Genomic DNA, 23171 nt, shown 5'->3' with positions numbered 1-23171 from the left:
TAGCATTTCTTAGTTTGACAATGGGTGGAAGAATGCTAAGAGGGTGTATACATAATTATATCATGAATTGACCTTACTTTACTAGATATTTAAGTTAAGGAGGATTGGAGTACAGTAAGTAGAGGGGGTAGGAGTATATTTAGATGGGTTTGACTTAAATTAGATCTTACTTTATTCCATACTTTAATTAACAAGGGTTATAGTGCTGTAGTTTGAGTACTATAGGGACAAAGGGACAGAGTGTCTTTAATATTTTAGTTAAGGCTTGTTGCATTGTTATGGTTGGAGGGCTAAAGTGACTGTGGGAGAGAGTATACCCAAAACTTTGGTTAGAGAGTATAGAAATAATAGTGTTGGAAAGTTTTTGGGACACAGGGAGAGAGTGTATTTAGAGGGACTGGACATGAAAAGATGATGAAGTGATTTTGCTTTGCTTGATACTTTGGCTACATTTGGAGGGAGTGTGCTTAGAAGGGGGTGAGTACAAATGGCCCATGAAATGATTTGACTTTGCATAATGCTTTGGTCCATGAGGATTGTGTGTCCATGGACACTACTTGAAAAGAGGGGAGTGGTATAAATCAATTCTGATGTAATATGATTTATGGTTCTTGAGAAGTGTATTTCTAATGGGATAGAAGGGGGATATGTACTTGATCACTATAAAGCAATGCAACATATCAATCAATTAAGCAAACAATCACTCAACCTTTGAGAAAGATACTTCTATCAGGACAGATAAAAGGAGTACATTTTGAGAGAAAGGTTGTAGGTATGAGACATGGTTGAAACAATAAAAATATGAAAAGAAGGAATCTTGGAGGAGCAGGCTAGGCTTTAAAGCATACAAAACACCAGGTGAAGCAGTAAGAAGACCTATTATAGTATAGGGGAAAAAAGCAGGAATGTGAACACTGAGTAAATCCTACTCTTGATAGATTTGATGCATTGGGGAATAACATACATTCTCAATTCAGTTTAAAAAATCTATCCTATCCTAAAGAGAAGTGGAAAGAGTTGGGGCAGAATAGGAAGAGACAACTGATAAAAGGAAAGGCAAAATTAAAAGCAAAGCTATAGTTTAAAATTTGAAAGAAAAGTTAATGGGGAGGGGATCAAAGCATTGGTGAAGAGAGAGATAGGAGGAAAGGTAAAAGAAAAGTTTAAATGGGGAAAGAAATCATGGAGGGAAATATAGATAATCTTAAATCACTGTAAATGTGAATACAATAAACTCTACCATAAAACAGAAGCAGAAAGAATAGATTAAAAACCAGAATTCTACATTTGAAGCAGAGACATACACACAGGGTAAAGACTGTAGCAAAATATATTATGAAGACAAAGCAAAAAAACAAAAATAGATCTCATTAAAAAGAATAAAGAAGGAAACTACATCTTCTTAAAAGGCACTGTAGTCAATGAAGCTATTTCATTATTCTGCATATATGTGCCAAGTGCTATAGCATTCAAATTTTTAGAAGAGAAGGTGAACATATTACAGGAAGACATAGACAACAAAATTATAATAGGAAGGCATCACAACATCTCTCTTCAGAATTGGAAAAATCTAAACACAAAATAAGTTGTATAAAATCTTAGAAAATTTAGATAAAATAGAAATTTGGAGAAAACTGAATTGAGATGGAAAACAGTATATTTTTTTCTTTGAAATACCTATGTACTAGGTCATCAATTCCAAGTAACTAAGGACCATGAAAAGAAAGTGAAAATTAATTGGAAACTAAATAATATAATTTAAAAGAATGAGTGAATCAACAACAAATCACAGAAATAATCAAAAATTTCATCTAAGAAAATAACAACAGTGACATCATACCAAAAATATGATATTTAATCAAAGCAGTTTTTTAGGACAAATTTTATATCTCTAAATTTTTACATGAACAAAACAAAGAAAGAGGAGATGAATGAATTGGTTATACAATGAAAAAAAAACTAGAAAAAGAACAAATACAAATCTCCAATTAAATACCAAATTAACAATTTTGAAAATTAAAGGAAAAAATTAATGGAACTCAATGCAAGAAACCCTTTGACTTAATAAATAAAGCTGAGAGTTAGTATTATGGAACAATTAATAAAATAGATAAACCTTTGGTCAATTTGTATTAAAAAAGTAAAAAAGAATACCAAATTATCAGTATCAAATAAAAAGAGTAAATTTGCCACCTCTAAGGAGGAAGTGAAAGAGGTAATTCTGAGCTATTTCGTCCAAGTTAATGCCAATAAATTTGACAAGCTCAGTTAAATGTATGAATATTTACAAAAATATAAACGACTCAGATTAGCAGAAGAGGAAATAATATATTTAATCCCATTTCAGAAAAAGAAACTGAAAAAACCATCAATAAACTCCGCAAGAAAAAAATCTACAGGTACACATGTATTTGCATGTGAATTATACCAAACATTTCAGGAACAATTAATTCCGATTCTATGTAAACTATTTAAAAATAGGAGAGGAGGTCGGCTAGTTGGGTGCAGTGGATGGAGCACTGGCCCTGGAGTCAGGAGTACTTGAATTCAAATCTGGCCTCAGACACTTAATAATTTCCTAGCTGTGTGGCCCTGGGCAAGCCACTTCACCCCATTTGCCTTGCAAAAAAACCTAAAAAAAATAGGAAAGGAAAGAATTCTGCATAATTCTTTTCATGACATCAATATACTGATACCTAAACCAGGAAGAGCCAAAACAGACAAAGAAAATTACAGACTAATCTCCCTAATGAACATTGATGCAAAAATCTCAAATAAAGTTTTAGCAAAGAGATTGCAAGTTATTACTGGATAATACACTATGATTAGGTAGCATTTATATCAAGTAGACTAAGATAGTTCTGTGTTAGGGAAACATTCAATGTAATTTGAACATAACAATAACAAAACCAACAGAAATTATATGATTACCTCAATAGATGCAGAAAAAGCCTTTGACAAAATACAAAACTCATTCCTATTAAAAACACTAGAGAGTAGTGGGCAGCTAGGTGGTGCAGTGAACAAAGCGCCGGCCCTGGAGTCAGGAGTACCTGAGTTCAAATCTGGCCTCAGACACCTAATAATTACCTGACTGTGTGGCCTTGGGGAAAGCACTTAACCCCATTGCCTTGCAAAAACTAAAAACACAAACAAAAACAATAGCAAAAAACCAGTAGAGACTATAGAAACAAATGAAGTTTTTCTTAAAATAATAAGCAGTATCTATCTAAAATCATCAACAAACATTATAGGTTCTAGAAGCCTATCAAATATGATCAACATCAAACTTGATGGACTTGCTCATTTCATCACTGCAAAAATCAGGAACAATTTGGGGCTGTCTGTGATGGAGAATACCATCTGTATCCAGAGAAAGAACTGTGGAGTTTGAACAAAGACTAATGACTATTACCTTTAATTTGGAAGAAAAAAAAACTGATATCTTATTGTCTGATCTTGCTATCTATTTTATGTTATGTTTCTTCCTTAAGGATATGATTTCTTTCTCATCACATTCAATTTGGATCAGTGTATACCATGGAAATAATGCAAAGATGGGCAAATTACCTTCTTTGGGGGTTGGGGGGAGTAAGATTAGGGGAAAAATTGTAAAACTCAAAATAAATAAAATTTTTAAACAAAACCAAATGTGATCAAGAATTTAACAAGGATGCTCATTATCACCACTACTATTTAATTAGTTATAGTAGGAGCATTAGAAATGTTAATTTTAGCAATAAGTGAAAGAAAAATAATTTAAGGAATTATATTTGGCAAACATTCACTCTTTGCAGATGATATGATGGTATACATAGGAAATGGAAGAAAATCGACTAAAATCAACTACTTGAACTAATTAATAATTTTAGCATAGAAGCAGGATATAAAATAAATGCACATAAATTGTCAGCATTTTTATATATGAACAGCAAAGTTCAGGGGCAGAACATAGAAAGAGAATTTCCATTTAAAGTAACTACAGACAACATAAAATATTTGGAAATCTCCCTCCCAAGACAAAGTCAGAAATATATGAACCAAATCACAAAATAATTTTCACACACAAAATACTTTTCACACTGTATGAAACAAATTACAAAATACTTTTCACATTTCACACAAAGACAGGTATAAATCATTGGAAAGACATCAATTGCTCATGGTCAGACTGAGTTAACATAAGAAAAAATATCATTTCTTCTGAAATAATATCACTTATTTCATGCTATACAATCAAACTATCAAAAATATTTTATGGAGCCAGAAAAATAGTAGCAAAATTCACCTGGATTTACAAAAATATCAAGGGAAGTGATGAAAACAAATGCAAGTGAAGGTCGTCTAGTTCTAGCAAATCTAAAACTATTCTATAAAGCAACTGTGATTAAAACTGTCTGTTACTCATTAAGATTTAGAATAGAAGACTATTGTATTAGTATAGGTACAAAAGAAGCAGTAGTAAATGGCTATAGTAATCTGGTATTTGACAAACCAAAAGATATTATGTTTTATGATAAGAACTCACTATTGTACAAAAACTGCTAGGAAAACTAGAAAATGGTATGGCAAAATTAGGCATAGATTCACATCACTTACCCTATACTTAAATAAGGTCAAAATGTGGTCAGCATTTAGACATAATAAGTGATTCATAGACCACTTAAGATTTCCGAACATACTCAAAGGAAAGAGGAGAAAAATATGACCAAATAAGAATTAGATAATATTATAAATATGGAGATTTTGACTATAATAAATTTAAAAAGTTTTTGCACCAATAAAACCAATGTAGGAAACTGAAACCTGGGAAACAATTTTTGTAGCTAGGGGTTCTGATAAAGGCCTCATTTGAAAATGTATAAAGAAATGAATCAAATTTGTAGGTTACAAATCATTCTATACTTAATAAATGTCAAAGGATATGAACAGGAAGTGTTCAAATGCAGAAATTAAAGCTATATATAGTTATATGAAAAAATTCTTCAAATCATTATAATTAGAGAAATGCAAATTAAAACAACTATGTTGTACCATCTTACACCTATCAAATTGGCTAAGATAACAGAAAAGGAAAAGTGATCAATGTTAGAGTGACTGTGAGAGGACTGGGAGTTGTGAACTAATCTTACCATTCTGGATGCTCTTTGGGCAGAGAAATAAATTTCTTCATACCTTTTGACCCAGCAATACAAATAGTAGGCCTCTCTCCAAAAGAAATCATAAAAAAGAGACATCTCATGTTGAAAAATATTTATACCAACTCTTTTTCGTAGTGCCAACGAAACGGAACTTGAGGGGATGCCTATCAATTGGGTAATGGCTGAACAATCTATGTTTTTCAAATGTTATGAAGTACTATTGTGCTATAAGAAACAATGAATGATCAGACTTTAGAATATCATGGAAAGAATTACACAAACTGATGCTGGAAGAAGAAAGTAGAAGAAAGAGAACATTGTACACATTAGCAACTACACTGTACATTGATCAACTATGATGGATATAGCTCCACTCAGCAGTTTAGTGATCTAGGACTATACTGGGAAACCTGTTATGGACAATGTCAACCAAATCCCGAGGAAAAACCAAACTTAGAAAAATCTACATAACATGAATGGATGTTATATTCATTTTTTAAAAAAAATCTTCTTATCTTTTTTCCTTTCTATTCCATGGTTTTCTTTCTTTTCCTTTAGTCCTAATTAGCCACAAAATGTTTAATATGTAAATATGTTAAGCAGAAAAGTATATGTACAACTTTAATTAGACTGTTCAACACCAAGGGGATGGGGGAATTAGAAGAAAGGGTGGTAAAAATGTGTAATTCATAAATGTATGTGACTGAATATTTAAAAAACATCCATATATTTATGAATTACACATTGTAAATGGAAAAATAAAATAAGCTATCAATTAAAAAAGAATATCAGGGCAGTTTTCTTTGTTAATTTCTTGAAAAATGATATATAAGTTCTCTTTTGATCCTGGCTTCCAGGTAATCCAATAATTTTAAATATTTCTCCTTGATCTGTTTTCTAGGTCAATTGTTTTTTCCAATGCAATATTTCATATTTTCTTCTAATTTTTCATTATTTTAGTTTTAATTTATAGTTTCTTGATTTCTCACAAAATCTATCAACTTCCTTTTGCTAAATTCTATATTTTAAGGAATTATTTTCTTTAGTGAATTTTAAAGTTTTCTTTTCCATTTCATCAAATATGTATTTAATGTATCCTCATTGAATTTTTTGAACTTTTTTTTTCATTTAACACAGTCTGGTTTTTAAGATTTTTTTTTCAGTATTTTTCCTGTCTCCTTCACTAAGCTGCTGACTCTATTTTTTGTTTTCTTTAGGATTTTTAAAAATTTTTTCATTTCAGTTTTTTTAATTTAAATTTTTTTATTTTTTATTCTCATTTTGTACAGATGCTTTTTTATACATTAATAAAATATTCTTGTTTTAGAGTAAACAAAATACCCCCTCCCCCTCATGAATATAGACTTGCTTGAGTGATAAAGTAAAGGGGAGAGAAAAAAATTAAAATAAAAAAACAATAGTAATAATTGTAGGTATGGCCAGGTGGCGCAATGGATGAAGCACCAGCCCTGGAGCCATGAACACCCAAGCCCACATCCATCCCCATAGACCCAATAATCACCCAGCCATGTGACATGCTAGCCAGCCGATCCCCACTGCCCTGCAAAAACCAAAAAGAAGAAAAAAAAGACCCAAAATAAAATAAAATAGTAATAATAGTAGGCGTGGCTGGATAGCAGACAAAGCATTGGCCCTTGAGCCAGGCTATGTGGCCCCAGGCAGGCCACCCAAACCCATTTGCCCCACACCCTCCCCCAAATAATAATAATAAAAAATGTGCTTCAGTCTTTGTTCCAACACCAACAACTCTGTCATGGGTGGATCATATTCTTTATGATAAGTCCATCACAAAAGTTACTTCCATATTTTTCCAACTTTGCCATTGCTGATCGCAACTCCCTACTTTCTTATTTCTCCACTACCATGTACTGTATTTTCTCTCTCCTTTCACTCTGAATCTGCTGTAGGGTAGCTGAGTGGCATAGTAGACAGATCCCTGGTCCTGGGGCCAAGAAGCCCTGGGCCCCCACACCATCCCTTAGGCCCAGAATCCACCTGGCCCCATGGTCCTGGAAAGGCCTTCCAATCCCAGCCCCTTGCAAGAAGTAAAAAAGAAAATGTGTTATATCTGACCACTCTCCCCCCATGGTCCATCCTCTCCTCCTTTATTCACATCCCCACCCCTTCCCCTGCTCCCCCTCCTTCTTACTACAGATGCCTATACCCCATTGAGTATATATGCTGTTTCCTCTCCTAGCCACCTCTGATGAGAGCAAAGGTTTCCTCATTCCCCCTTGCCTCACCTCTTCCATATCATTTAAATAGCTCATTGTAATAAAAAAATCTTATTATATGAAATATCTTGGCCTATTCCCCCTCTCCTTTTTCTTTCTCCCATTAAATTTCCCTTTTTTTCCCTATTGACTCCATTTTTACACCATATTTTATCTTTGAATTCAGCTTTCTCCTGTGCTTCAACTATAAAAGCTCCCTCTACCTGCTCTATTAACTGGGAAGGTTCATATGAGTATTATCAATGTCATTTTTCTATGCAGGAATACATGCAGTTCATCATCATTAATTCCCTCCTGTTTTCCCCCTCTCCTCCAATCTCCATGCTTCACCTGAGTCCTGTACCTGAAGATCAAACTTTCTGTTCAGCTCTGGCCACTCCAAAAGGAACATTTGAAATTCCCCTGATTTATTGAAAGTCCATTTTTTCCCCTGGAAGAGGACATTCAGCCTTGCTGGGTAGTTCATTCTTGGCTGCATTCTTATCTCTTTTGCCTTCCAGTATATTATATTCTAAGCCCTATTAGCTTCCAATGTAGTTGCTGCTAAGTCCTGTGTGATCCTGACTGCAGCTCCATGATATTTGAACTGTGTCCTTCTGGCTGCTTGTAATATTTTCTCTTTGATTTGGGAGTTCTGGAACTTGGCTATAATATTCCTAGGGGTTGGTTTTTTGGGATTTCTTTTTCGGAGGGATAGGTGGATTCTCTCCATTTCTATTTTGCCCTCTGCTTCTAGAATATCAGGGCAATTTTGCTGTAGCAATTCTTTGAAAATGATGTCAAAGCTCTTTTCCTGATCATGACTTTCAGGTATTCCAATAATTTTTAAATTATCTTTGCTAAGTCTGTTTTCCATATCAGTTGTTTTTTCAATGAGATATTTAACATTTTCTTCTAATTTTTCATTTTTTTTGGTTTTGAAGTATTGATTCCTGATTTCTGCTAAATTCATCAGTCTCCCTGAATTCTATTCTTTGTCTGAAGGATTTGTTCTCCTCAGAGAGTTTTCTTATTTCTTTTTCCATCTGGCCAATTTTGCTTTTTAAAGCATTCTTCTCCTCAATAACTATTTGAACTGTTTTATCCATTTGACCTAAGCTGGTTTTTAGCATGCTATTTTCTTCAGCATTTTTTTTGGATTTTCTTGACTAAGCTGCTGACTTCATTTTCATGTTTTCCCTGCATCTCTCTCCTTTCTCTTCCAGTTTTTCTTCCAACTCCCTCATTTGATTTTCAAAAGTCTTTTTTGAGCTCTGTCATAGCCTGAGCCCAATTTCTGTTTTTCTTGGAGTCTTTAGATGCAGGAGCCTGTGCTTCCTCATCTTTAGACTGAGTATTTTGATCCTTCTTGGGCTCATTTGCAAAATATTTCTCAATGGTCTTCCTCTTGTTTCTCAGCTTGCTCATTTTCCCAGCCTGGGCCTGGTTTTGTGGTGCTTCCTGAGTTTTTGGGACACTCCCACAAGGGTCTCAGTGTGTGAGGCTCCGTCCTCCTTCCTGGTCTGTGAATGACCATAAGTGACCCCCTCTGCCACAGGGCTGTGGTGTGTGTGGGGCCCCTGCTCTTCTATGGGGGGGCCTAGACTGTGATTAGGATCTGAATGTGGTCACAGCACCAAAGTCCTGTTCCAGAGGCAGAGGAAAGAGCTCTGCAGTCTCTCTTCACTCCCCTCCCTCAGCTCAATGGGCTCATGCCCTTGAGGCTCCTGCTTACCAGCTCCACCTGCTTCTGTTTTGGGATCAGGATCTGCTGAAAGACCACACTGCTTCCTGTGTGCCTTGAGGGCTCTGCTCCATGTGCTCACTCTGACAGAGGTCCCTGCTGTTTCCCCACTTTGTGCGCCCCGGGGTGCAGCTCAGGAGACTCCCCCACTGCTGTATGCTGAAGCTCCCAGCTCCCTGGGATTGCCTCCGGGAAGCTGAAGTTCTTTCGTTCTGGCAGGCGCCCCTCTGGCAGGCCGTCCCTCCGACCCTGGGGAGCAGAGCCTTCCTGCTCTTTTCCAGGTTACCTTGAGTAGGAGAACTGCCTCCCTGGGTTCCTTTGTGGGTTCTGTCTCTGGAAAGTTTAGTTAGAGTCCTTAGTTTCAAAATTTTATCAGAGAGCCCCTAAGACTTGATCCCTTCTTGTCACCATCTTGGCTCCGCCCCACTTTCTTTAGGATTTTGCAAGGCAAATTGGGTTAAGTGACTTGACCAAGGCCACACAGCTAGGTAATTAGGCCATATTTGAACTCAGGTACTCCTGATTCTAGGGCTGGTGCTCTATCCATTGCACCACCTAGCCGCCCCCTACTCTATTTTCAAGCTATTCTTGTATCACTCTCATTTCTCTTCTTAAATTTTCCTCAACCTTCCTTACTTGATTTTACAAAATTGTTTTTGAGTTCTTGCATGGCCTAGAAGCTTTGACTTTATTATCTCCTGATGTGTTTTGATCTTGATTACCCATAGTCAATGTCTAGGCTCAGATTGTTTTTTCTTTTGTTACTTGCTCATTTCCCCAAACCTATGATTTGATTTCAACTCTTTGTCAAGATGGATCTCTGCTTCAGGTGTTGAGGGTGTTCTGTCCTATGTTTTGAGGGATTTGGCAGCAGTTTTCAGAGATACTTTTAGAAATGTGCAAATTTTTAATTCTTCCAAGGTCTTATGATCCAAAGAGAGGTTTGTAGCACTCTCCTGTCCTGAGTTCTGGTCCTTAATGTACTGTAAATGTGAAGACGGTCACTGTTCCGTTGTAGCATTCAGCTCTGTTGTGCTTTTGCTCCTTCTCCTGGTACTGGGACCCAAGACTGTGACCCAGATTTGATTATGGGCAAAGCAACAGAATCCTATCTCAGTAATGGCATAGGTACCCCTCCCATCTCCTTATGACCACCCCATCTTCTGTGGGCTCAGTGCTCCAGAAGCAGCTGCTGCCAGTGCTTATTCAGTGACTCCTGAGGTATAATCATGATTTGCTAGGGGCTGGTCTGTGCTGATGATACCTACTCTAGACTGTGCTCCACTCTCCTCCTGTTGTGGCATATTTTTTCTGTTGACCTTCCAAATTTTCATTGGCAATCTCTGAACTGAGAGGTCTGGAAACTGCCACACTGCCACTGCTGATGCTGGTTTGCTCCTCTAGGGTCCTTGCTCCTCTGGACTTCTTTCTCACCATGGTATAGCCGACACTTCTACTCAATCTTCCATCTGATCTTGGTTTGGAAAAAATGTTTCACTCTGTCTTTTTGGGGGGTTCTACCACTCCTGAATTTATTGAGAGTCATTATTTAAAGGTATTTGGAGTCATTTGGGGAAGAGCTTGGGCAAGTCACTGTCTTTTCTCTGCCGTATCAGCTCTCCTTCCCCCATCCCATCCCAAGTCACTCAATCTTTCTTTTTTTGTTTTGACAAGGCAATGGGGATAAATGAATTGCCCAAGGTCACACAGGTGAGAAAGTGGTAAGTATGCTCTATCCACTGTGCCACCTAACTGCCCCTTGGTCAGTCAATCTTAAAAAAATAAATCATTGTCAGTCAACTTCAGTGTGTATTGTAACTTGAATATATATATATATATATATATATATATATATATATATATATATATATATAGACTTGACTCAATAGACTCTGGGCAGCACAAGAAGAAAAATATATTTATGTATTAAATGTTATATATTTAGTATCCTAAAGTCTACTAAGAATTAGAATATAAATATATTTATATTATATAATATAAATGCATTATATAACAGGATAATAAATGTTTCAAGGGCTATATTAAGTAGCTTGAAAAAGTATAGAAACTTGAATCAAAATGAGAAATTATTGGGTTGTATCAATGTGATATTTCCCAGGAAAGAGGAGTTTATTGTTGCTGTTCTTTTTATTTTTTAAGCAATAATTTGTAGAGCAAGGATTTTCATTGGTAAACACTGGTTATTTTAGTATTAGAGAGGTAGTGTGGAGGTGTATTGCATGTACTTAAAATTCCAGATACATTCTCATAGTTCTAGTTCCTGTGTTAAGATCCCATTTAAGAGTTGGCTGTCGTCATTCATTCTTGAAGAGGACCAAAGTGTCATCACTGTATTAAAATCTTTCAGTGTGTTCAATAGTGATTTATCACACTAATAAGAGCTCAGGATGCTCTGTCATAGATTGGGCAGAAATATTCCATGTGAACCCCAGGGTTGAATTATTTAAACATGCACATCTTGTATTTTCCTCAAGTAATTTCAATTCTACTTTGTTCATAAAGCAAAGTATATTCCTTGGGGATATGCCATATTTGGCAGTTCTGTGGCAGTTTGACATAGTCAATTCCAAAGTTCTTTATATAAACTTAGAGAGTGTCCTTCTAACACTTTTTCTGATCCACTGTGAACTCTTGTCCTCTATAAATTCTGCTTAAAATAGTCCTTTGACAAATGTGCATTTGGCATTTGAACAATGTGACTAGCTCATCATCTACTGATCTTTCTCTTCTATGTGTTCTGTACTTTTTTATTTGATTAACAGAATTTATCATATTAATTCCTTTTTTAATTTTTGGTACCTCATTTGGTTTTCCATCTTCTAGGAAAAGTCTGTCTGTATATTTTTGTAAATCTTTATAAATTTTCCCATTGTTTTTGTTATTACTAACAGAATAATAGGGCAGCTAGATGGAACAATGGATAGAGAGCACTGATCTTGGAGTCAGGAGAATGGGAGTTTGAATCCAGACTCAGACATTTACTAGCTGTGTGATCTTGGGCAATTCCCTTAACCTTGATTGCCTCATATATAGATCCATCTTTAGTCATCCTGATCCATATTTGGTGACTGAGTCCAGATTACTGGAGAAGTAAGTGAGATTGGTGGCTTCTCACAGCACTTCCCCCACACAAATCCCGTTCTTGTGCCTAACATGGTATCACCTCCCTGATTTCATGGTCTTCTTTGAGAATGAAGGACAACCATTATTATAAGAATTGTCAATTTATAAGATAACTAATTAGTAGAGAAACATTACCACATGATTATCACATTATAGAAATTTTCCTGTGTCCAAAATCTTTGATATATCTTTAGCTCAATCCAAGATCAAATGTCTTCCCATCAACCATGAAATATATTTTCTGTGTCAATATCCTTTCACCCTATTAAGTACCAGTTATCTTCCCAGAGTTTTGTTTCCTTGAAGCAGTAACTTGCCCATAGAAGGACAGTTCTCACAACGGATGTGATTTACTTGTGCACCAATAACCCCAAATTTGAAAAATTGTAACATCTTCATCTCCTATTACAGATATATAATTTCTCCTTCCTCCCCAAGTTGTTCTTCAGGGGGACACTATTAGTACATTGGGTTGAGAACTAGCCTTTTATTTGCCTTTGACAAATCCCTTCCCTTTCTACCACCCATTCCATTCTCTTATAGCACCTTCAATGCTGCAGTTTGTGTTGGTGCATGGTTCCTAAATTTTACTAATATTCCTAATATTTCACAAATGGTGACACTAAAAATCAAAAAGTTATATTGACTGGATAGATATTCCTTTAATAGAAGAGCTATGATTTGAACTACTGTGTAGTGATTGGAATGTTAAGGGTAACCTAGGATATAGATTTTTGATAGTGGGTTAAAAATAAAATAGATTTTCCCTTTGGAAAGAAGATCCAAACTGTGAACATTGAGATTGGGAGTTATTCAGATCAAGTCATTGGACATAATGTTGGTCTTGGAATTAGAATAAACTTGAGTTCAAATCTTGCCTCAGTTGCTTAAAAATTTTATAATGTCTTACCCTAGGCAAGTTATTTAATCTCTATCTGCCTCAATTTTCTTATCTGAGAAATGAAGAATAACACCATTTACATTTCATAGATATTTGGAGATCAAATGAGGCAATATTTACAAACCTGAAAGCCCTACAAATGCTATTTATTATTGTTATCATCATCATCATCTTTAGTAACAGTGGTAAAGATGTTGATCAATTAACCTTAAAACTGCAATTTATTGTACCATTGAAGATATACTTGGTTCTTGAAAAGAATCTTCCTGTCAAAATGATTTAAAAGGAACTTTACAAAGACTTATAATATCCTAAGCAAGGTGCTGAACAAACATATAAAACAAAAAGAAAGACAATCAATATACTCAAGGAATTTACATTCTAAAGGGAGACAATCCTCAAAATGGAGTGTTGACAAAGAAGATTACTTTGAAGCATAAATTTGAAGCAATGGTGAATATAATCCTAGGGAAGAAGCATGACATGCTTTATCCAGGAACAATCCTGGTATTGATGGATTATGGTAGAACTGATTGTGTGGGGACAAGTAAAGGGACTCTAGAGGATAAGGGGATTGACAAGAAAAAGATGAGGCCTGGAAAGCTGGGAGTAACATGCAGAGAAGCTGAGACTTTTCCTTAAAAAAAGTCTTACTAGTTACTGATTACACATTGGGAAGAGTTTGGCATGAGATTCCTCTAGTAATAATAATAATAACTGACATCATGGAGCATTATAAGCTTACAAAAAAAATTCTCACAATAATACTGTGATGCGATTCTCTTCATTCTACAGAAAAAGTGATTGTGATTGAGGTTCAGAAACACTCTGGATCACAAAAATCTAAGTTAAATGGAGTAAAAATTGAGAATTTGGACTTAATGGCAAGTGTGCTTTCCAGTGTATAAGGATACTTTAGCAGACCAAAGAGATCAACTGCCTGGTGATAATGATGAACATAATTCAAGATCTTTCACACTGGCATACTCATAGCCAGGTTCTTTGTTTCTTAGAACTTGAAGAGACTACCTGTGAGGGGCAGGATTTTCCCCTCTCTATCTATGGTATTATATTGCCTGTCCTTCCAGGGATCTCCCAAATGTAATTGGGATAAAGGATAAAATTCACCTTTATTACATTTATAACCTGATGTGAACCTAGATCCCTGTGGGGAAGATGGTGGTAGTTGGAGGGGTGGGAGGCAGAAGCTGGAGCTTTCTTGAGTCTCATAGGAAGAACTGGAAGGATGATTCTCCTTCAAGGTAATTTAATAGGAAGAATATTCTGGACATAGGACTCTTTTACTAGAAGATGAGGAAAGAATTTATTGAAACTTTGGGTGCACTTTTTTACTTGAACTTAATATTTTACCACTATCCTTTGTTCTCCAGATTTGTTATTTAATTGTAGTAATTGCAGGGTTCCTTCTTCCTCTGCTCATCTAAATATTTACCTTTGTCCTTCACAAGCTATTCCTTCTCCTCAGGAGAAAATAGAGGATCTGCAGTTGGATGAGGTTAACAAAGACATGATAAAGAGAATTGGAGGCTTAGAGATAGGTTAACCTGAGGGAGAAGATTTGTTGGCTCTTCTTATGGTCCCCACTAAGTGCCAGCTCTTTAATGAGCCCACAGGGAACTTTCAGGAGCAGACCAGATGATTTTCCCAATTTGTCTTATTTTCTTCCAATTGGGCATAGAGTTTTGAGGTCATTGTGGCAGATCTAGTTATCTCTATTGAATATTTTTAGATAATTGTAGGACTAATCTATGTCAAATTATTCAACATAGTAAAGACTCCCAAGGTTTATGGTAGCACAATTACTGATAAAAAAATATTGTTGCTACCAGTGACAAAGAGAAAAGTAAAGGCTATTTTCAATGCTCATTGGGATGACCCTTTGGAGAGATATCATCAGAGAAGACATCAGGAGGATCCAGGATGATTATATGAGGTGAGAACAATGAGATGGAGGTATATTTGGAAAGATTTGGATTTCTTTCAGGTTATAGGGATTGGAAATTATGGAGGGCCTAAAACATGGAAAATAGAGATGTTTGAGGACAGTTTCACTTGAGAGATCCTTGGAACTGACAGATCAATAATTAGGTGAGAGTAAAGATGAAGGCATAAAATAGTTAAAGAGGGCTGAATAATTAAAGTGAGGGTTGAGAAATAATGGGACTAAGGGAATAAAGAAGGAAGAAGACACAGTTCTTCCACTGAAATGGTTGCTGAGAAATTATTGTATTCATTAATCAACTAGGTAGGTATGTGAAAACTAAAGAACCAACAATCCCTGACTTTATTATCTACCTGGGAAGCTTCTCTATTTCAGAAGATCCTGCTACTCTAGTATCATCTATCTCAGTCCCATCTCCTCTTTCAGGCAAATATTCTCATTATCTTATTTTTAGGGGTTTTTTTTGCAAGGCAAACGGGGCTAAGTGGCTTGCCCAAGGCCACACTGCTAAATAATTATTAAGTGTCTGAGACCAGATTTGAACCCAGGTACTCCTGACTCCAAGGCTGGTGCTTTATCCACTATACTACCTAGCCACCCCTCATTATCTTATTTGACAATTCCCTTTTTTTCTCACTTCCTGCCTCCTCCCAAGTCATTCACATATTTGCAACTACCTTCATTTTCAAGTTTGAGATTCTGCATCCCTATTTCTCAATTAGTTCCTCCCAGTTTGCCTGATCCTTCAGTCCAAATACCTTTTTCTTTAAGCAGTCTCCCCCAATGTCAATGATGCCTAGTCAACACTCTTGCTTGAAAAGATTTATTCCATTCATTATACCAGTTCTTGCTCTTTTTAACTGTAGAACCTAGGAAAAATATTACTTGTACATAAAAAAAGAAAGTCAATAAGAGTAAATCAGTCAGTAAATCATTAAAACATTTATTAAGCATAGGGCAGCTAGGTAGTATGTGAGTTCAAATCTGTCCTCAGATACTTTATACTTACCAGCTGTGTGACCTTGGGCAAGTCACTTAACCCTGATTGCTTTACATCCAGGGCCATCTCCAGTCATCATGATTCATATTTGGCCACTGAACTGTGATGGCTCCATAGGCTAAAGAGAGGTTGCTGACTTAGGTTCACATTTTAATAAAGGATATACTTTATCTGGGAAAATACAAAATTTTATATCTTTATAGGTATATATTATATTTCTTTATCAGAACCTGACAGAGAGTCTGATAGAGAGATAGAGAGACAGACAGAGAGGAGATAAAAAATAATTTTATAATTTGAAAATAAAGGTAGCAGCTATGGAGGATGGGAAAAGTAGTATTCAGAAAACTTTCCTGAATCCTGAAGGAATTCAGAGGTAGAGGTGAGAAGACAGAGTATTCCAGCCATAAGACACAGCTGGTACAAATACAGATAGATAAAAATTAGAGCCACGTGTGAGGAACAGCAGTGACAGTGACCAGTGCATATGGAATGTGTACAAAATAGTGGAAAATAACACTTAGGGATGTTGGAAAGGTAGGAAAGTCTGTATTATAAAGACTTTTAAATTTTCAAATAAGAGATATTTATGTATAATCCTGAAAGGAATAAGGAGTCAATGCTATTTTATGAGTAAGGGGTTTGACACCATCAGATATCTTTTGACATCAGTCACTTAGGCTGCTGAGTGAAGGATGGCAATGATGGTGAGTGGAAAAATTTGAGGCTGGAAGACTAAAAAGAAGACTATTTTAGTATTCCAGATGAAAGTAATGAAGGTTTGAAATAGAGACTATAGCAAGACTTTCTACCGATATAGAACGCTTGATTCTTCTTGGATTCTTCTTCCTTTCTCATTCTGGAGACATCTCTGCTACAATTTCCAAGATGAAGAACCTGAGTAGTGATGAGGTAAGTCCATAGTCTCGGAAAAAAATTATAGAGGGATTTATTGCATTAGATTTTCTGTCCTTCAGTCAGTCACTTGGTCATTCATTCAGAAGGGGAAAAAATTTCATGTCTCTGGCTATCTAATTTAGATTGGATATGATGTCACAACAAGCAACTCTGTACCATACTTGAAAGTTAACTAGAGAAAGTAAAGTATTCACTGTCAGAAAATATAACTCTATAAGCTTGGATAAGTCACTTACTGTCTATAATGGGATTTAATTTTTATTCTCTATAAAATAGGGTTCGCAGAATTTTAGAGTTGTAATGAGTCTCAACCACTTCCTAGTCCAACTCATATCAGACACTGGATAATAATGTATTACTCAGGATTGTTGTAAGAAATCAAATAAAAAGTTAGATTTTTATTCCTGTGATTCAGTATTTGGTTTTATTTAGTTTTCTTAATGATACATTTATATGTAAATAATATGTACTTGTATATGTATAGATATATATCTCTGTGTGGTCAGGTATACATGTATTTAGCTACCTGTCTATTTCGATTTTAAATATATATATATATTATATATATATATATAATATATAATATATATATATATACTTGAAACAAAGAACTTTTATATCTCTATCAGGATATACACAAAAGGTATCATATAACAACAACCCGCATTTTTTTGTTTTCACAGATATTACCTTTTTTCTCTATTTTCAAGTAGTATGTATTCATGCTGAAAAGGTAGGACAGGAAGGACAGAATATTCAGGCAAAAAATTGATGTCATATTTACAAAGCTGCAGAACAGGAAGAAAGGACATTGGGTTCCCATCCTTCTAATCCCATCTGAATTGATATCATTATCATTGGGACCAGACAACAAGGGAAGGAATCATGAAATTTAGAACTGATAGTAGTCTTAAAGATCATATTTTCTGACTTCTTTTATTGACTAATGCAGAAAACATTAGGTACCTTAAAACACTGAGCACCTTGATGGAGGTGTTTAACAAAGATTTAGGAGAGGAAGGATTTTAACATAGAATCCAACTTCCAAATATCCATTCATTCATTGATTCATCAAGGTTATTGAGGTCTTTTGGACTAGGTTTCAAGGATAAAATAATAACTAAGATAAAATCCCTACTATTAATGATGAAAAATAACGTGAAAAAATTTCAGAGAAGGAAGAAATCACTTAAGGTAAGGGAATACTTGCTAAAGGAGGTGACATTTAAACTAGGTCTTAAGAAATGGATTTCATTTTTATAGGTGGAAATTGGAGAGGAGGTTAGGAGCTAACAGGGGATAGCCATGTCTAAGAATGGAGGTAGAAAGGCAACAGTTTAAATGCCCAATGTCTATAAAAATAAGAGAATTATGTCTTGGATCAAGTTGCTGAAATAAAGATGAAGAAGATAGCTCAAAGTTTGGAAACATCCCCTGGATTATTTAATACATGTTTTTGAAATTGAATAAGGAGAGGACATGATAACTGTGCAATATGGATTGCACTTATCCATAGTCTCACAGGACAGCCAGGAGCATTGGGTGGAAGTAGCAAGAAAATTAACTTTGATTATTGTAAAGAAAAACTTCTTCTGACAATTAGAGGTATGCAATATTTGAATGTGCTATCCTGGAAGATGGTATGTTTCTTTTTTGTTTTTTTTATTTATTTATTTTTTGCAAAGCAATGAGGTTAACTGACTTTCCCAAAGTCACACGGCTAGGCAATTTTAAGTATCTGAGATCAGCTTTGAACTCAGGTCCTCCTGACTCCGGAACAGGTACTCTATCCACTGCTCCACCTAGTTGACTGGCTATATTTCTTTTAACCAAGACTCAGTGATCTTTCTGTAGTGATGTTATAGATGAATTTATTTTTCAACTATAAGTTTGTCTTGGTAAGATTAATAACCTTTCCTAACTTTGCTATTCTGTGACTTCATTAATTGAATTGAAGGAACTTGTATTTCCAGCATAAATTTTATTATTTCTATTTTAAATATGAAGGCAGGTAGTTGGTATAGCACATAGCACACTTAGATTGGGGTCAGGAAGATTTGAATTCAAATTTGGCCTCAGATATTTACTAGCTGGGTGATCCTGAGGAAATCACTTTTACCCTTATTTGCCCCAATTTCCTCAATAAAATGATGACACACTGGAGAAGGAAATGTCAAACCATCCTAGTATCTTTGCCAAGAAAACCCCATGAACAAAGTATAGGAATCAAATAGATTGAAAATTAATGAATGACTGAACAACAATTTCATAGATGTAGTATCTAGCTGTGTATTTCCCTTCTGCTTATTTTCTTATGCTTATCTTTCTCTGTGTCTCCTCAAAAGTTTGCTTTGCTTTTGATATCTACTTCTCTTAATCTTTCTAATATTTTTCTTCAAATAAATTAGTAAGGAAAAGCCAGAAGGATAATAATTAGTAAACATATAATAATTAATTGAAAATAGAGATGGAAACAAGAAAGCATTTGTGAACATTGTGTACAAGGAGAGACTGACAGAGGAGGTATTTTATCCCATAGTCAATAAAGATCCACTGAAAGTTCTTAAGCAGGAAAGTGATTATCAGAATTAATAATTATTTGAACTATTTGAAGGAAGGGGTATAAAATCAATTTAAAAAATACTTGGAAAGTTTTCCAGTTTAGATAAGTGAACCTGAGAACACTTAAGTATGAAACTAGAAAGATAACAGGGAAAAGAAAGACAGAAAATTCCTGCAAATTCACACATATTTGATATATGTATATATATATATATATATATATATATATATATATATATATATACATAAATCTGTATTTGTGCTTTTGTAGGTTTATAAAACAGATTCTAATATCATAATATCAAATTGCTTATAGAGGAGTTAGAAATGACACTGACGAAATCAAAGATGGGGAAAAAAACCCAGAAGGAGACAAATTGTACAGATAACATGTCTTTGGGAGAAGGGATACAATTTCAATGAAACTGAGGGATTGATCCTTATCTAAGTGAAAAAAGGGATGAGAGTAAAAATTTGAGAGAAAATCTTTGATTTTAATATTACTGCAAAAATTATAACTAAAAACTTTTCACATATAAAATTACTCCCTATTTCTCTGTCCCTCTTTCCATCACTATCTGTTTTTCTCAGATACACAAATGCAAATTTTTGGAAAATAATATAAAAACAAATCAACAGCATTCTTGATGATGGAATTAAAAGAGAAGAGGTCAACTTTTCAATCAAAATTCTAAAGTTGACCACATCTGACATGAAATTATAAAAATTTATTCTCTTGTTCTTAGAATAAAGTAGACAAATCTCTTGATCTATGTCACAGATCTATAGCTTCTCTCCATCTCATTTCTCAAACTTATATGTTTATTCAATATTCATTAATAATTTTTATATAATTTATTAAGAATATTATTAAATAATAAAGAAAGGTGAACAAACAATAGAACAAGACAAAAAGGCTATTTCAGGAAGCCCAGACAATTACCATTTTGCTTTGTGAAATCCAAGACAAAAAATGGATTCAACACAATTTGTATTATATGTTCCTAATGTCCAAAATTGCTGATCTGATTTCCAGGGTTTCAAATTCAGTCCATTATTTAATTTTTATTTTTTATTTTTTTTATTTTTTTCATTATTTTAACAATTCCTTATTCTGACTTCCCTCCTTTTTCACTCAGGTTCACATCCTTACCTACTTGTATCTCAGTGTCTCAGTGTTTTCCTTGTTGTGCCCCATACCCGTGAAGAAATTCTTTTCCTTTAGGTAATTGAAACTCTCAAACTAACTAAGCTCTTTTGAATGCCTGGGAAAAGTCTCAGGAACATAAAGTTATATCTCTATAATGCTTTAAACTCAGCTAAGAACTTTTTCCTTCTGAAAATACTGAAATCTTTGTCTCTGCAGCCTCTGTATTTTGTCACTAGTTCTGGGGTCAAGCACAATCAATGTATTCCCTCTATTATATTATAGCTTTTCATTTATTGAAAGATACCTATCTTTTTTCTGCAGGTTACAAATTCAAAAGTTTAAATAGATAGTTATTTGATGATAGTCCCTTCACTGTTAGGGCTCCTCTCTTGCTTATTCACATTCCTTTTAATGACCAGAGTAATTTCTATTGTAGATACCATCCCCTTTCATTTTTCCTTCTTCTCATCTTTCTTCTTTTTCCTTTGCTTAAGGGCTTCATTTAATGGACACAGAATAGTGACAATAGCCTAGACAAGTAAATATAAATTTCTCTGATTCCTTCAGTCCACATAACTTAACATTCTTTTCTCTTTTCTCTCCTTTCTGCAGACCATTCCCTGGGAGCAACTTCCAGCAGAGAACATTACCATGGTAACTGAATTCCTTTTGCTGGGATTTTCCAACCTCCAGGAACTCCAATTTGTTCTCTTTTCTGTCTTTTTCTGCCTCTACATAGTCATACTGTGTGGAAACATCACCATTGTTGCAGTCATCCTCCTTGAGCACAATCTCCATATCCCCATGTACTTCTTTCTAGGTGTCCTCTCTGTCTCTGAGACCTGTTATACATTTGTTATTTTGCCCAAGATGCTTCTCAACTTGCTTTCTGTGTTCAGGGTAATTTCTCTTACCAGCTGTGCTATCCAAATGTTCTCTTTTCTTTCCTTTGCTATTAATAACTGCTTATTGTTGGGTGTAATGGGTTATGATCGCTATGCTGCCATCTGTCACCCTTTGCGCTATCCAATCCTGATGAATTGGAGGACCTGCAGACTGTTAGCAGCTATTTGTGGAGTGAGTGGATTACTGATCTCAATGATTGGCACCATCTTAGTCTTCATTCTCCCATTCTGTAACTCAAACAAGATCAACCACTATTTCTGTGACATTTCACCTGTTATTCACCTTGCCTGTGGTAACACTTATGTCAATGAGATGATTATATTCAGTTGTGGTGTTTTGGTACTTGTGGTACCCTGGATTCTAGTCTGCATCTCCTATGGCTTCATAGTCAGCACTATCTTGAGGATTCCATCTACTGAAGGGAAGCGGAAGGCCTTCTCTACTTGTGCCTCCCACCTCACAGTAGTTATAGTCCACTATGGATGTGCATCTTTTGTCTACTTGAGACCCTCATCCAAGGTCACATCTGACAAGGACAAATTGGTGACAGTGATTTATACTGTTTTCACCCCCTTGCTGAATCCTCTGGTTTATAGCCTCAGGAACAGGGATGTTCAGATGGCCATCCGGAAAGTTATCAGTGGAGGAAAATTTTCCCATAAAATCTTATAACATTAGCATTTCAGAAAAGCTGATAATAATTGTGTGGATATATGGTTCTATACATGATAAATGTGGCAGAGCAATGACTTTGATAGAGGCTTTTCATACTTGTATTTGGATTTTTTCTGACCCATGTGCACATTTCAATAGAAACACTTTATGTTGCCACAAAAGAAGTCTTATTTGAAGATGAAATACCAGAAATATTATTCCATACATCATGAGACATCATGGCTTAGAAGTCATGAAGATCTGAATTAAATTACACTTCTGACATTTACTATATAACCCTGGCCAATTATTTTAACTTCCCTGAGCCTTTATTTCTTCATTGGTAAAATAGAGGCAATAATACCTACTCTATCTACCTACAGTGTTATTTTGAGGTAATATAAGATAATATATGTAAAACACTTTAAAGATTCTGAAAGAAGATCATCTACATGGGGAGAAGTGATTGAAATCTATTCTGGGTGATCAGAGTGCCAGGGAAAAAACAAAAAGATAATGATTTTGCAAGTCAACATCAGTGGAAGAACAAAGAATGAATGTGGGAGAGTGCAGAATCCACTGCCACTATTGAACTTGTTTGGATCATCTTCCCTTGTATGGAAATTCTTCTAAAAAGAAAATGATGATGCTTGTCCTTCATTTTTGAAGAAGACCATGACAACAGGGAGGTAATGCTATGACAAGCAACTAATTGGATTTGAGTGTGGGAGTGTTGTGTAGTCACCAACCTCACTTCCTCTGGAGTTATCTGGGTCAAAGGGCCAAATGTGAATCAGCATGACTGGAATCCCTGGATGTAATGTAATTAGGAATAAATGAGTTGGCCAAGGTAT

The 23171-nt window shown here is 35.2% G+C and overlaps 1 protein-coding gene across 1 annotated transcript in view; it reads left to right on the top strand.

The window, feature by feature from the left end:
• Positions 1 to 22335, top strand: part of LOC141512005 (olfactory receptor 10R2-like) — a 56494-nt gene extending 34159 nt beyond the window's left edge. The window contains exons 2-3 of the mRNA XM_074220934.1: positions 16948 to 17039; positions 21370 to 22335. Of these exons, the coding sequence (XP_074077035.1) occupies positions 16948 to 17039; positions 21370 to 22335 (1058 nt within the window). The remainder of the gene's footprint in view (positions 1 to 16947; positions 17040 to 21369) is intronic.
• The last annotated feature ends 836 nt before the right edge of the window (positions 22336 to 23171 follow it).

The sequence above is a fragment of the Macrotis lagotis genome, chromosome 2 (genome assembly GCF_037893015.1).
Source record: "Macrotis lagotis isolate mMagLag1 chromosome 2, bilby.v1.9.chrom.fasta, whole genome shotgun sequence".
NCBI lineage: Eukaryota > Metazoa > Chordata > Mammalia > Peramelemorphia > Peramelidae > Macrotis > Macrotis lagotis.
Note: the sequence above shows the minus strand (reverse complement) of the source record. Positions and strands in the feature narration are given on the sequence as shown.